The following is a 12,835-nucleotide window of genomic DNA, read 5'->3' as shown; positions in this document are numbered from 1 at the left end:
CAGATATCTCATATTCCCAAACCCTTGCATCTGCTCTCTGTGTTTAGGTAATCCGCAGTCAGCTTATATCGATGTGTCTCGTTTCTTTAGTTTTGGCATGGCAGTAAGAGAAGAGAGCACATGGACATTTCTGCATGTGTTTAAGGTGTATGCCTGAAACACTTGGATGCAGCATTTCCATTTCTGATGCTCCTGAGCTCCCCTTTCTTGCCTGTGGATCAGCCACTGCCCGAAACCCAACCCATCACTATCCCATCCGACAGTTTAAATTTTGTTGTGATTTTATTTCTATATATATTTTATATATTTTTATTTATATATATTTTATTATATTCTGGTTAAAAAAATCTAACATCAGTGGGATTGTTACTGGACATCAGTTTGCCGGCACATTACCATGGAGAAGAAAACCAGATGTTGACTTTGCATGAGAAACCACTTCCCAGAAGGAGAACAGTCCATGCACATCAGATCCAAGGGAGAACGCATTGCACAGTGCTGTGATGGGGAAGGCCTCACCTGCTCCAAGGCAGATCCCCAGGGCAGTGGTTCCTGTAGAGCTCTATGTGCTGCCACTCAAACAAACGCACTTGAGTTCCAGCCTCTGCGCCTTCCCTTCAGCCAAGGCACAGCTCGGTGTGGCTGGGGCCAGGGAGCTGCTCTGCTTCACCCAGCCCTTACCTGCAGTCTCTTCCCACCTCTCCCAGCTGTACTGCCAGCAGCTCGGTCTTTGCCCAGCTCCATGCATGGTTCAAACAGTGGATCTGCAGGTAGTAGCCCTGGGCCCTGATGCTGGGGGTGCAAGATAATTTCCTTGGCTCTGGTAAAAGTGGTGTAGTCCAAAAGAATGGTTTCCTAAGTGTTTAAGTAAACTGTCTAAATACAAAGGCTCTGCCACTTGTTCTGTTTTTAGAGCCATGCCTAGGTGTGGCCTTGCTCCAAAAAATCAAAAGGATTTTCACTGTACTACTCCTAAGGTAGGGTTGTGGAGATTGAACTGGTTGGGCATCAGCTTAAGACTGGGGGATGTTAGCAAGCCTGTTCATACATGGCTATGCTTCCAGAATGTTCTTAGTTCTCTCCCCTGATTGGTTGTCATTTGCCACATTATTTTTAGTATTTGTAATCTCAGTCTGTGATTGGAACCCTGCCTTCAGATACACCCTCAGATCTTCCATTTATATACTGTTGTACCCACCCTTTTTCACCTTTTGGGGTGGACCCTGTACTGTGTGTTTGCCTTCTGCCGTTTATTATTTTGCCATTAAAGCAGTTTTACTTTTTGGGTCACCCAACCAAACCCATCCTGTTATTTAGCCACACCACTCCTAGCTGGCCCAGGTCCGAGGTCATGAAGCCAAAATGTGACATAGGATGTAAGTTTTGGAAACCTCTTGAGAGTCCTGAAACTTAGTGGCTATTATTTGTAATTCTTCACACTTGGCTTGAATTCAGTATTAGATTTTCAAAGATAACTAGTATTTTTCATCTTAAGAGAAAAAATGTAATAATTTAATTTTGTACAAGCACCTTGTCATAATGGCCTTTGCGCAATGTTTGTCAGATCACAGAGGTATATCCATTATATGTACATCTTGTGTGCCTGAAATGTGAAGAAAATAATCTATCCTTAAGGCAGGGACAGATGTCTTATTAATTGTGGCAGCCTGCTTTTAAGCACCATTTTCCTATAATCAGAGATGCAGGTGTCAAAAAATCATTTACATTTCAATTGGAATGCCATCCATAATTATACATTTTAAAAATGTCACTTCGTGTTCATACAGGAAAAGTCTAGAAAAAATTAATAATTTGCTGTAATAGTCATAAAAACACATCTTGTTTGCTTTGCATCAAAAAAAGTAGTTTTTCAAATATATTTGCCATTTGAAATAGTTTTGGAATAGAATCCTAAACAAGATACTGATGTAATTCACAAGTCAGCAACTTAAATAAAAATCTGCATTTAGGCAGGAAAAATTAAGGGGTAACACCTAAAATTCTGAAGGGATCAGTTCTTCAGGGATGTCCACCTGCCACACCCCTGTTCTCCCTCGGGCAGGAATTGGTTCCAGGAGCCATCTGGGATTTGAAACAACAGTCAAGTATTTCTGTTCTAGATTGCTGAGGACAGCTTTGTTTTCCAGCTCCAGAATCTCTTCAGGGGGCAGGTTTTCTGGATATAGTGATGTCTCTCCAACGTCAATTAATCCTGTATTTTACCATTAAAACATAAAATTACATGTCAGTTTGTTCTCCTAGAGAAAGGTTTTCCAGAGTGGACCTCCCTGAGAACAGTTTTTATAGTCTGTTACCAGAAAAGCACAGTCAGAGGGAGGCACACCTTTCACCCCTGCTGTTTGCTGTAGAAGTCCTTGTGACTCAGCTCAGGCGGGGGAAGAAGAGGAGGGCTCAGTTAAAATCACCACAACCCAGTGATGCACAACTCCTTGAAAAGCAGCCTGCATCTAAGGAGACACAGCTGCTACCAGAAGTCCTGAGCTCCATTTGGCGTTTGACCAGATTCAATAAAGCATAAAACTCTCTCTGCTCCTTTCAAGCCACTAATCTATTAACTTTTTTAAATCATTTAACTGTTTTGAAATTCCTACCTACTCTGCAATTAAGCATGCAATTTATGTTAAGGCTGCAAATCTACATACAGTGTACAACCTACAGTTTTCAGCTTTTTACTGTTTTTCAGGTTTTACTGTAGAACCACAACAACGTTCAGTATTGTGTGGTAGAATTAATTTGTTGTGCAGAAATAGTTAAAAGTATTCAAATGACAATAAAAGATGGTAACAAAGGTAGCTACAATGAAATAGTACAAAATGAGCACTGGATAAAAATTTTATAAGTGTACAGTGTGCAACAGCTGCTATATATCTGCACAAATTATGCAGCAAAACACTGCTGCCTCTGTACTCTGTGTGTTATAGAAACAAACTTTTTCACTGCCCAAATACCAAAAGCAACAGAGGGAGTTTGTAAAACTGAAATAGGATTGTCCTGGGGTAACTTTATGATACTGGTATCCCCAATCGTCTAGTTTATGTTATATATTAAGTTCTGCACCTTTAAGACTGGCTTTGAGAGCAAGAGAGGGGGGAAGAAGAAGCGCGCAGTGTGTTAAGGAAAAACATCACTCCCCCACATCCCGCTCCTGGACTGTGGTGTCTGCAGCACAGACAGACAGCGGGACAGAGCTTCTCTCTGGCTTTTAGTTAGTTTAGCTAGCTGAGGCAGAGGAGTTCCCTGGACCTTTGTTTTTTTCCAATTTTCTTGGATCTGTGCAAGCCTGCTCTGGACTGAACACCCAGCCAAACCCCGAGAGCTCACGCCTGTGGCCCACCTGGGCCTGGGCCTCGGCACTTTCCAGCGCCGGAGGGACTGATAAGAACCTGAGCGAGCCGAGCTACACTACATGAAAAGGACTTTTTCTTCCTAGATTTGCCATCCCATCGAACAGCAAGCGGTTTTATTATTTAATATTACTCAATTTCTGTTAAATAAACAGCTTTTTCCACTTCTCTCCAAGGAATTTTTTTTTTTTCTTTTCCCAGACCAGTTGGTGGGGAGGGCCATTTCCCTGGGGAAATCCCCATCTGGAGTTTTCCTTCCTGATTTGCCCTAAACTAGGACAAGGATTTATTTACGTATAATCTAAAATGACATGCAAAGCGCTGCAATATCATGAATTCACTTGACCGTGAGTACTGCAAAATGGTTTCAGCAAGAGTTCCTAAACTCAAAATGCAAGAAGTGTGGAATTGACATGTATTATGCTAAACCATGCAGGAATTGAAACAGACGACCTCCCCAACCCCACCCCCAACTCATGCTCCACTCCTTCAAAGTGTTAAAGAAATGTCATAATGAGTGCGAACACATACAGTAGAGAGGTGTTTAAGTGACTGTTAGGGAAACTGAAAGTTTGCTTAGAAAATATAATCCAAGGATGCTTACCTGCAATAACTCCTCTGCCAAATTTTTCCCCTTCATCCAACAAATCTCGCAGTTGTTTCGATGTCATGCCGAACCTATTCAGAAGAATTTCGCTCCATGTTTCGTCTTCCCAGTCCTTAACAGCTATATGAACAGCAATGGTGCAGTTCTTGTAGCCTGCTAGCAAAGGACGCCAGCGAGTCTCTACCGTTTTGACTCGGTTTAGAAGCAACCCTGCGTAGGGCTGTCGGAAGGAAAGGCAACCGAATTTCATCGTGCTTCTTGCATCAGAAGTCGTTTATTTCCTGTAAACACACAGACTCCCGGGAATGAGTCTCCAGAAGCGGCCGATGTCTGTGACAAACTCCCGGCTCCGGAGAAGCGGAGCTGCGCGGCCTTCCCGGAGGTGGGTCCGCCCCTGCAGGCAGCGCTTTGCCCGCGTCGTACTCCAGGCTCGGGCCGCGGCCGGGCCGCGCCGCCCAAACAGCCGCCTCCGGGGCCAGGCACAGCCTTACGGTCGCAGGCGCAGGCCTCCGCAGCCCAGCTCGACCCAGCCCGCTGCGGCCCCCCTGCGCTGGCTCCCGCGGGCAGAGCTCGTCCGCCGCGCGGCCATGGAGTCCCCGGGCCCGCCACCTACCTGCACTGCCGGCTCCGCGCCCTCCGCTCTGCTAGCCCCCTCGGACGGTGGGTGCTGGGAGCGGGCCGGGCCGGGCCGGGCCGGGCCGGGAGGCGGTGGCCTGAATTGAGCGTGGCCGCGTCGCTCCTGAGAGTTCTCGGTTGTCGTGGGAGGAGGGATGGGGTTATAGCATGGTCCTCGGCGATCCGGAGTGGTGGGTACCCGGCGGTGGGTGTTGAGGGGAGGAGGGAGCTGTTTGTGCCCTGCCCGAGGGGTGTCCGCTGCGGCACTGCCAGGCTCGGGCAATGGGCTTGGTGGCCTCCTACTCCTGGAGTACCCTGTCCACAGCACCTCGGGTGTTCCTGTCCGGCTCTGCAGCCGGGAGCTGCAGGGTTTTCACGCCTCTGGTCATAAATAAGCATTTAACAGGAGAAAATTCAGTGTCTTTCACCTCTTAGCCTTCTTTGGCCACTTGTTTGGGACAAAATTTCTTAAAGTGGGTTCATCCACCCCTACTCTGTGAGGACAATCTTACCAATTGCCTGCTGCGTTCAATTGTGTGTTTTGCATCAAGGCGTTGCCCTTCTAATACAAGCGTTTTGAATACAGTATTTACTGTTTGACGACAGGTTTTGTGTGTGCTAGTCCCGCTATGACCCCTGGCAACAGGGAGCAATGTGCGGGAGCCTTGTGAACATTCAGAGACCTTATAGGAAAAGAAAATTTGGAAAAGGAGAGGTTCAGAATGCATGTATGGTCCTGCTGTATGTGTTCAGTTTTAATGGGCAGCGTATATATATTTTATCAGTGAGCACGTGTTCGTACACTGTAATTTCGAAGGTACACAAATGAAAGTGACCTTATTAAGGCAGGCCGTGATACTAAAAATGGCTACTGACACAGCAAGTTGAAGGGTTGAGTCCTGCCTGAATTTCTGCAGGTACAGAAGATAAAAAAAAGTACAGATGTATCTGTGTCCAAATAACAATCACAGAAGATTCATCTCTCCTGTAAAGCCATATCTTTCAGCTGAGGTCAGTAAATACAAGTATTTGGGGTGCTTTGCTGTGCACATAGCATTTGAGAGAGAAAGGGAGGGGAGAGTATGTTGACCAAATGGAATGAATTAGGAGAGACAGACAAGAGGAAAAAGAAAAGAGAAAATGGTAGTATTTACAAAGGGGAAAAGTAATGATGACTTTTTTTTTTGTCTTTTGCTCTGTTGAACCACATCTCTTAACCATGAGAAATCTCAAAGCTACTTTAACAATTCCAGGAACTCACAGGTGGAAAGAGTAAAGTGATCTGCTGGGATTACACTGAGAAAGAGAGATGGGTGGATCCTATACTTAGAAGGGCAGAGGAACTTCATATAGCAAAAAGGTATGATTAATGATGGGATTTTTTGTTCAGATCTCTGACTTTGTGAATAATGGATATTTATTGGTAAAACCTTAGTATTCTGTAACTGCAGGCTTAAGTGATTCTTTTCTGTTAAGTCCTTCACATAACTTTTGTGAGAGACAGTTTTGGCATATGCTTTAAATCTACTTTAAGTTAATGTTGTGTATTCTGAAGTATCTATGGCTGATAGAATTTAACTGTTGAGACCTAGTTTTACTTACTACCGTTTTCTGAAATTTCTGCTTAATTATCCAGTTTTTCCCCTGAATATTTCCAATATCTTGTTCAAAATGTTCCAAATGGAGTTGTTCCAATCCTTTATATAACATCATAATAAGAAGAGAAATTAATAGATGATATGAATTTAATTTCCTTGTAGTTTTTACAGGGTTATTACTTTAAATGCTTTTTTGCTTTAAGCTGTTTTTATTTTACTAGGTGTGTATGGTTAGTACAAGAACCTGTTGGATCTGTTTAGAGTAGCAAGTAAGTAATGAGCTTTCATGGGGGTTTTGGTATTTGCTTTTGGAATTTTTCCACTGAATAATTGTATTTTATATGGGGGTTATTTATTTTGGGGAAAATATGGGCCAGAACTTTTTATTGTTGTGTAAGCAGCTTTGTTTCCTTTCACATACCTTATAGCACAATTTTTTATACTGTGTTTCATCACATAGATAAAATAGATTTTTTTTTTCTTTATCTAAGGAAAAATCCTCAGGGTACTTAAAATCTTAAGTCTAACAGCTGTAAATAAAATGTAAATAGCAGAATATATGTGTGCCACTACCAGAGGGGAATAAATATGCTAAAAATCTCCTCTCACAAAACTGTCTCACTTGGTTTGTAGAAACCTTGTCCCATATATTGGAACACTCACCAAAAGACTTAACAACTTCTAGCAGCATGTAAATAAAGCTCTGTAATTCACAATTCTTGTGTATTGTTCAGCCTTTTCTGTGATGATTGGTAAAGGGACTTTAGTAGGTTTTTTCAGGATTGAAGATAATGATTCAAACTGTGCAGCAGTGAATATGAAATGAAAATTCATTCTGATTTTAGCAGATGACCAGCTTATGCTTGGTATCTTAGATGTACTTTATTGTTTTCTGGTCATTGTGGCTTTCACATGCTAATACCAATCCCACATTATCTCCTTTTGGTGCAGTACCTTGCATATAATCTCACCAACAAGAAATTCTGTAACTTATGTCTGTGCTTCCATAACCTGTACTTCATTTCAGTGCCTCTATATTACGGTATATATTACTAATATATATATATTATATATACTTACGGTGTCCCTAAGTTTAATTTTGATAGAGCGAAGACTATGTAATTCCCAATGGAGAATGTGTTACTGCTTTCTGTGGAGCTAAAACAATGCCTGGTACATCCTTTATAAGGACACAGGTCTGATCTCATCTAGATAGGCAAGTATTGCTGTGTTCCTTGTCACATTCACTTAGCAGCTGATTTTACAGGGTTCAGTACACAGCAATAGGGGCTGGGATATCTTGTGTCAAAATCAGGTCAAGGGACTTGATCAGCTACAGTTCATTTCCAAAGTGGGGACAGATGTGGTGCAGTATGTTCTGGGAAACTGGGAGTCAAAACTGAAATTTCAGCTGTTAATAACACATGAAATACAATTCACTACAATTATCTGTATTGAATGTCACTATTTAATAGCTGACATTCATGAGAATCTGTACTGTGTTGACATTTGAACAGACACTGCATTTTACTACATTTTAGAACATCAAACAATGTGAAATGTTATGCTGCAATCGTATTCTTTTGGCAGTAATTTCATCATAAGGACTTCTACCAACCTTTACATTTTGCCCCCCTAGTAAGTCTAAAGCTTACTAGGTCTCCGATTCTAACATTCTAGTTAAAATAATACTGACATTTTTGCCATGCTGTTTTGTATTTCTTTGTACTTATCATAAGAAATTATGACTGTCTTAAGCTTGGTTCAGTAAACATATCTTGAGTTTCTTTAGATTATTCTCTTATCACCAGTTTTGTTGCAACACTATTTTCTGAATGAGTTTCTGAAAATTTGAATCTTTGGTGCTTTTTTTTTTTTTTAACCTTGCCCCCCCCACCCTGTAAGTAGAGCATATTTCTGGTTTGTAACACACTGGTATCACTAGCCTTGTCAAAAGTTTTGGCGTTATAAACAGTCATAGTCATAGATTGTTGGTGACTTACAGCAAAGTTTCCTTCTGTCTGAGAAATATTTTGGAGGTATATAGAACAGGCCAAAGCATTAAGTATTCTTCTCAGTACTCTACAATGTGTTAGACACACCTAGACCCCTACTTCCCCCCACACATGCAATATCCTGCCTTGTCCTTTTTCCATTAGATCTTGTTGCTGAATTTTCCGTGTGTTTGCACTGGGCATCAATTGTGTGGGCATGAGACAGGCCATGTCTGCTGGTGACTTTTATCTGCTAAGTGATTTATTTCTAAACTTAGAGATGGCTAATATATTAGAGACCATACTGGTCCTTCTGCTTTTCTGAAGGTTAAAAGAAGGTTGCAGCTATAGGCTGAGCCCCAATCTAGCTGATTTAGAAACATCTTGTGCTATGGAGAGCTACAATCTTTTTTGATTGAGATGCATGGCTTCATGCTGAGGTAATCTGCAGAGGAAGGAGAGCTTGTAGTAATGACCTCTCCTTCCCCTGCTGATTACTATGTTGTGCTGGTTTTGCATTAATTGATATTTGATGAGGCGAGAAGAAGCTACCCACAGAAATTATTTTTCTGAGAGAAGCTGCTAAGAGCTTACTCTGTGCCTGGCAAAAACCAATAGCTGGCTAGCTCTGAGAATTGATAACTTAATAACCCATTAAAAAGCTAGACCCGCCTCTGTGTGATGTGAAATTCACATTTTAAAGATGGGCAATCTCTCTCTTGCTTACGGCTTTGAAGCGGTAACTGCGGCCCTCGGGGCCTGGCGGGGCCGAGCCGAACTCCAGTGCTAGTCGGGCGGAGAACCGGAGACGGCGGGGCCCCGGCCGGGGCTGGGCCGGGCAGTGGCTGCTGACATCTTGCTGACAACTAAGCCCTGCCCCACTGCTGGCCCACGCAGAGCGGGGATCCGCCGGGCCCCGGGAGCGGCTCCGGGCCGGGCCAGACCCCCTCCGCCGCGTGGCTGCCGGGCAGGGGAAGCCATCGGCCCGCAGCTGGAATTGAAGGAAGCAGGGGCCCGAGAGCAGCCATACGGCCCCTACCATTCTGACTGGGCCCCCTGAGATCTTGGCACAGCCCCCAGCGCGACCTGAAATCCCTCACTGTAACTGCTTCAGCTACCGCCCGGCAGAAACCATCGTGACCATCTGCAGACCTGGGCGAGATATTAACTCTTCCACTCCACAGATGAAACTTGATAAAAACAGGGCCAGAAGACCTTCTTCTCCTGTTATTAAAGCCTTTATTGGAATCAGCTTGGGGTGGGGGCCCGACGGGTCGCGCGCACACCGCCGATGCTCCCTGAAGTGACTCAGTGAAGGAGGAATGCGGCCTTGCCTACGGGGTGCAGCATAGGGAAAGTCGGGATCTCCGTCCTCGCGAGTAAACCCGGGGTCCCCTTTGGCTCGAAAGTCCAGGGATGTCATCCCTAGCGAGTCTCTCTCGGTCATGGTTAGGCAAGCGGAGTTGGTGGGTAGTGTCCCTTGATCCCGACCTTAGGGCATTGCCCTCAGTTTCTTTATTTAGTGTTCTGATGCTCCACAGATCGGGTTTTTTGGCCGAGGCGGTGTTTTTCGGTAGCTGATTTGCATAAACCCCGATCGCCATCTTGGGAAGTCTTTACTCCCGACCGTCGCTTCGGGAAGTCTCTGGTCGCCATGTTGCCGTGCCGAGAGGCCTCCGACTGCGATCGCCGTGCCGGGAGGTCTCGAACCCCGGCCGCCGTGCCGGGCCGCCACGCCGGGCCACTGTATCGGGCTGCAGTATCGGGCGGTTTCTAACAGGAGCAACAAGGAACTGTTTGGCACGGAACTCGGAACAGGAACGTTTCGGAGCCTGGAACAGAGGCTGCAAAAGAACACTTGCAAAACTTGGCCAGCTCTGGTCATCGGGGTGTCCCCGACCCAGGGCGCGGCCGGACAGGAGCAGCGTGGAACAGCTCGGCATGAGCCCAGAACTGGAACGCCTCAGAACAGAGGCTGGGGAGAAACACCCACGGAACATGGACTGCAGGTAGGGCTTATTTATATCAAGTCCCCCCTCTAATTCTTTGATCAGGCTGTAAACCCACATCAATTTGGTGTCTCAGGATCTGGGATATAGATTTCTTTTAATTTTTGAAACCTAAGGTAGATTTCTTTAGCGTCCCCCTGTTCTGTGCTGTCAGGAGTCTCTAGTGCCATCATTTTACTTACTTCTCTTGGCTGTCTCAATCCTCCAGGGACTTCAAGGCTGGCTTTCACTGAGGTGGTAATCAATCGGGTTACACAGGGAAGTATGCACGGCAAGAAGACTAACCCAGTAATAGCACATATGATGATAAAGGCTATTTTCTTCCACCACTCTCCCTTCCAAGACCAAAAGCCATCCCACCAGTTCGTGCTGATCGGGGTGTCCACTGTTGGGTTCCTACATAGGCGATCTTTCTGATCCCTTGGGATATATTCTTGATTACCTCATTCCTGTCATTTATTTCCAGGCAGCATTCAGAGTTATTGAACTTACCACAGATTCCTCCTTCATCAGCGAGTAGATAGTCAACTGCTAGCCTGATTTGGTAGATAACAGAGCGAGTTTGGGTTAATTGGTCACTGATGTGATCTAGAGCCAGGGTGGTCACTATTTTGAGTACGGCTTGTAGCCGAATTATTCTAGTCAGCATATAAATTGGGGTCCGGTAACCCCAGGACCCGTCTTGGGCCCAGGTAGCAGGTCCATAAGTTTTGATAATCTCTTCTGGGGTCCAGATTTTTCCTTTCCATTTTTGGTCACCTCCCATTTGGATGGTCTCTCTCTTTTGTCGATTTAGGTCATCGAACAGTGGAATCCCCAGATTTGCCCCAAGTTCTTTTGGCAATAGGAAGAAAGCAGGCTTCACTATTCCGATTGTGCATGTTCCTGCCCAACTGCCTGGAAGTTTTGTGTATGCAGTATCTCCGCAAATCCAGAACAAGTGTTCTGGTGTTTCCCAGAAATTACTAGTGATTGCTGAGGGGGACTGCCAGAATTTGGACAGTTCTTTCATTGTCCAGAAGGGGTTTGTCTTCTCTCCTGCACATTCATATAATTGGTGTCCCTCGTGAAAGGTACAACTGTGGGAATCTTTCTCCATAGACCAGTATTTTACAGGGGCCTTAGGTACCCATCGAGTTATAACCTTCTTAATCTTTAAGTAACACTTACATGCCATGTTTCCTTCTGGGATGTCAAACATTTCTCCTCTCCTCAAAATACATTCTTCTCCTATTACCTTGTTCTTTAGGCTCCATTGTTCTATTTTTCTTATTCCTAAAGACGGGAGTTTTGGCTTACTTTGTTTCCATTTAAGTAATTCCAAGGGTCCTAAACTAATACCCTCCCAAGGCCAGATATCAGTCATTTGGGTGTTACCACACACCCAGCAGTTGGTTACATTTAGTTCTTGACTTATTCTCTCCACTAGGTCCACAAATAGGTTTTTCCCCTTTGGAAGGTCCAATTCGCCTCCCACATCCTTGGGATGAGTTATTTCCTTTTCCTTTATCAGGTCAATGGGTCTATTCAGCCTGAATTCATTTCCGAAACACAGCCATTGTCCCACGGGACACTCCCCCAGTAGTCTCTGCCGGTATGTGGCAGTATTTTTAGCCATCCAGTATTGCTGTCCATCTTCCTGACATGGTATGGTTAGGGAAGAGTTTATGCATTTAGGGTTCAGATTCATATGGATTTGCAGTAAGGAACTTCTCTTCATAGTAGAGAGGTTGGTAGCATCTGGTGCATGGTCCTGATGGATCTCCTTCAGAGACCCGAATCAGCAAAAGCCACACCACACTCTCTAAGAGTCCAGTATAGGCCATCATTGGAGATCAGCCTACCTGGTCTTGCCTCCTGGGATTTTCAAAGGGGTGCACGGGAGGAGTTCTTTTTGTTCCTTCTGCTCTGAACTCTTCTCAAACTTCTCTATAGGGGAGATCCTAGCGGGAGTTTTGGCTTAAGCCTTGGAGAGCCCTAAAATACTCCTTTTTGTGGAAACAAAGTTCGCTTCTCCCACTGAACTACAACAACCTTATAACAACTTGTAAGTTAGAAGTGTAACCACAACCTTATAACAACTTTACACTTTAAGAAAGTGGTAACAGTTTTAACAATTCAATGTTAACTTCAGATTAAAGTCTTTTATACTCCTCTCTTACTGGGAGTCTTCTTCTTAAAAGTTAACTTTGAAGTCCCTGGGTCCTTGGACACTGTCCATTGAGGGGGCTTCGCTGTGGGTTTGGGATGATCTTGTTCCGGGTCAGGGGGTGTCACTGGTTCCTTCACCCTAGTGATGTGCGTCCATCCTTTTTCTTGTGTCCGGACTGCAGTGTTCGTTGTGAGGAGGACCTGAAAGGGGCCCTCATACTTAGGAGTCAGTGGGGCAATAGTCCAGGATTTCACTAGCACCCAATCTCCCGGATTGATGTTGTGCACTTTGACATCTAAAGGGGAAGTTTGAGGAAGATAACCCTTTTTACGTAAGTCCTCTAGAGCTCTCCCTATAGTTTTGAGGTACTCTTGAATGGCCATCTCTCCATCTGTATAGTTCCCGATCCCAAAGGACGTAGTGAGAAAGGGGAGCCTGAACAGCATCTCATACGGAGAAACCACTAGGTCTGCCCGAGGCCTGGTCCTGACCCGT

The 12,835-nt window shown here is 44.6% G+C and overlaps 2 protein-coding genes across 3 annotated transcripts in view; one reads left to right on the top strand and one right to left on the bottom strand.

Moving 5' to 3' along the window:
* Positions 1–293: 293 nt before the first annotated feature.
* Positions 294–4,793, bottom strand: LOC107203735 (uncharacterized protein CXorf40 homolog). 2 transcript variants are annotated; one of them, XM_015626108.3, is made up of 3 exons: positions 4,586–4,793; positions 3,970–4,253; positions 294–2,212 (listed from the first exon to the last, which is right to left on the bottom strand). In XM_015626108.3, the coding sequence occupies exons 2-3, from the start codon at positions 4,220–4,222 to the stop codon at positions 1,995–1,997; spliced, it is 471 nt and encodes a 156-aa protein (XP_015481594.1). In that variant the 5' UTR covers positions 4,223–4,253; positions 4,586–4,793; the 3' UTR covers positions 294–1,994. The 2 variants fall into 2 exon arrangements, with proteins under 2 accessions (XP_015481594.1, XP_015481593.1); XM_015626107.3 differs by lacking the exon at positions 4,586–4,793 and having other exon boundaries at positions 3,970–4,361.
* LOC117243684 overlaps positions 4,260–12,835 on the top strand; it is a 166,722-nt gene continuing 158,146 nt past the window's right edge. The window contains exons 1-2 of the mRNA XM_033514147.1: positions 4,260–4,632; positions 5,851–5,947. Coding sequence (XP_033370038.1) covers positions 4,278–4,632; positions 5,851–5,947 — 452 coding nt within the window. The 5' untranslated portion in view covers positions 4,260–4,277. The remainder of the gene's footprint in view (positions 4,633–5,850; positions 5,948–12,835) is intronic.

Source organism: Parus major, chromosome 4A (assembly GCF_001522545.3).
Source record: "Parus major isolate Abel chromosome 4A, Parus_major1.1, whole genome shotgun sequence".
Taxonomy (NCBI): domain Eukaryota; kingdom Metazoa; phylum Chordata; class Aves; order Passeriformes; family Paridae; genus Parus; species Parus major.
Note: the sequence above shows the minus strand (reverse complement) of the source record. Positions and strands in the feature narration are given on the sequence as shown.

Bases quoted from the DNA above. Each gene is read 5' to 3' on its own strand.
- LOC107203735 (XM_015626108.3), bottom strand. From the start codon at position 4,222: ATGAAATTCGGTTGCCTTTCCTTCCGACAGCCCTACGCAGGGTTGCTT. The intron at 2,213-3,969 runs GTAAGCATCCTT...GGTAAAATACAG, and splicing joins TGGCAGAGGAGTTATTGCAG to GATTAATTGACGTTGGAGAG.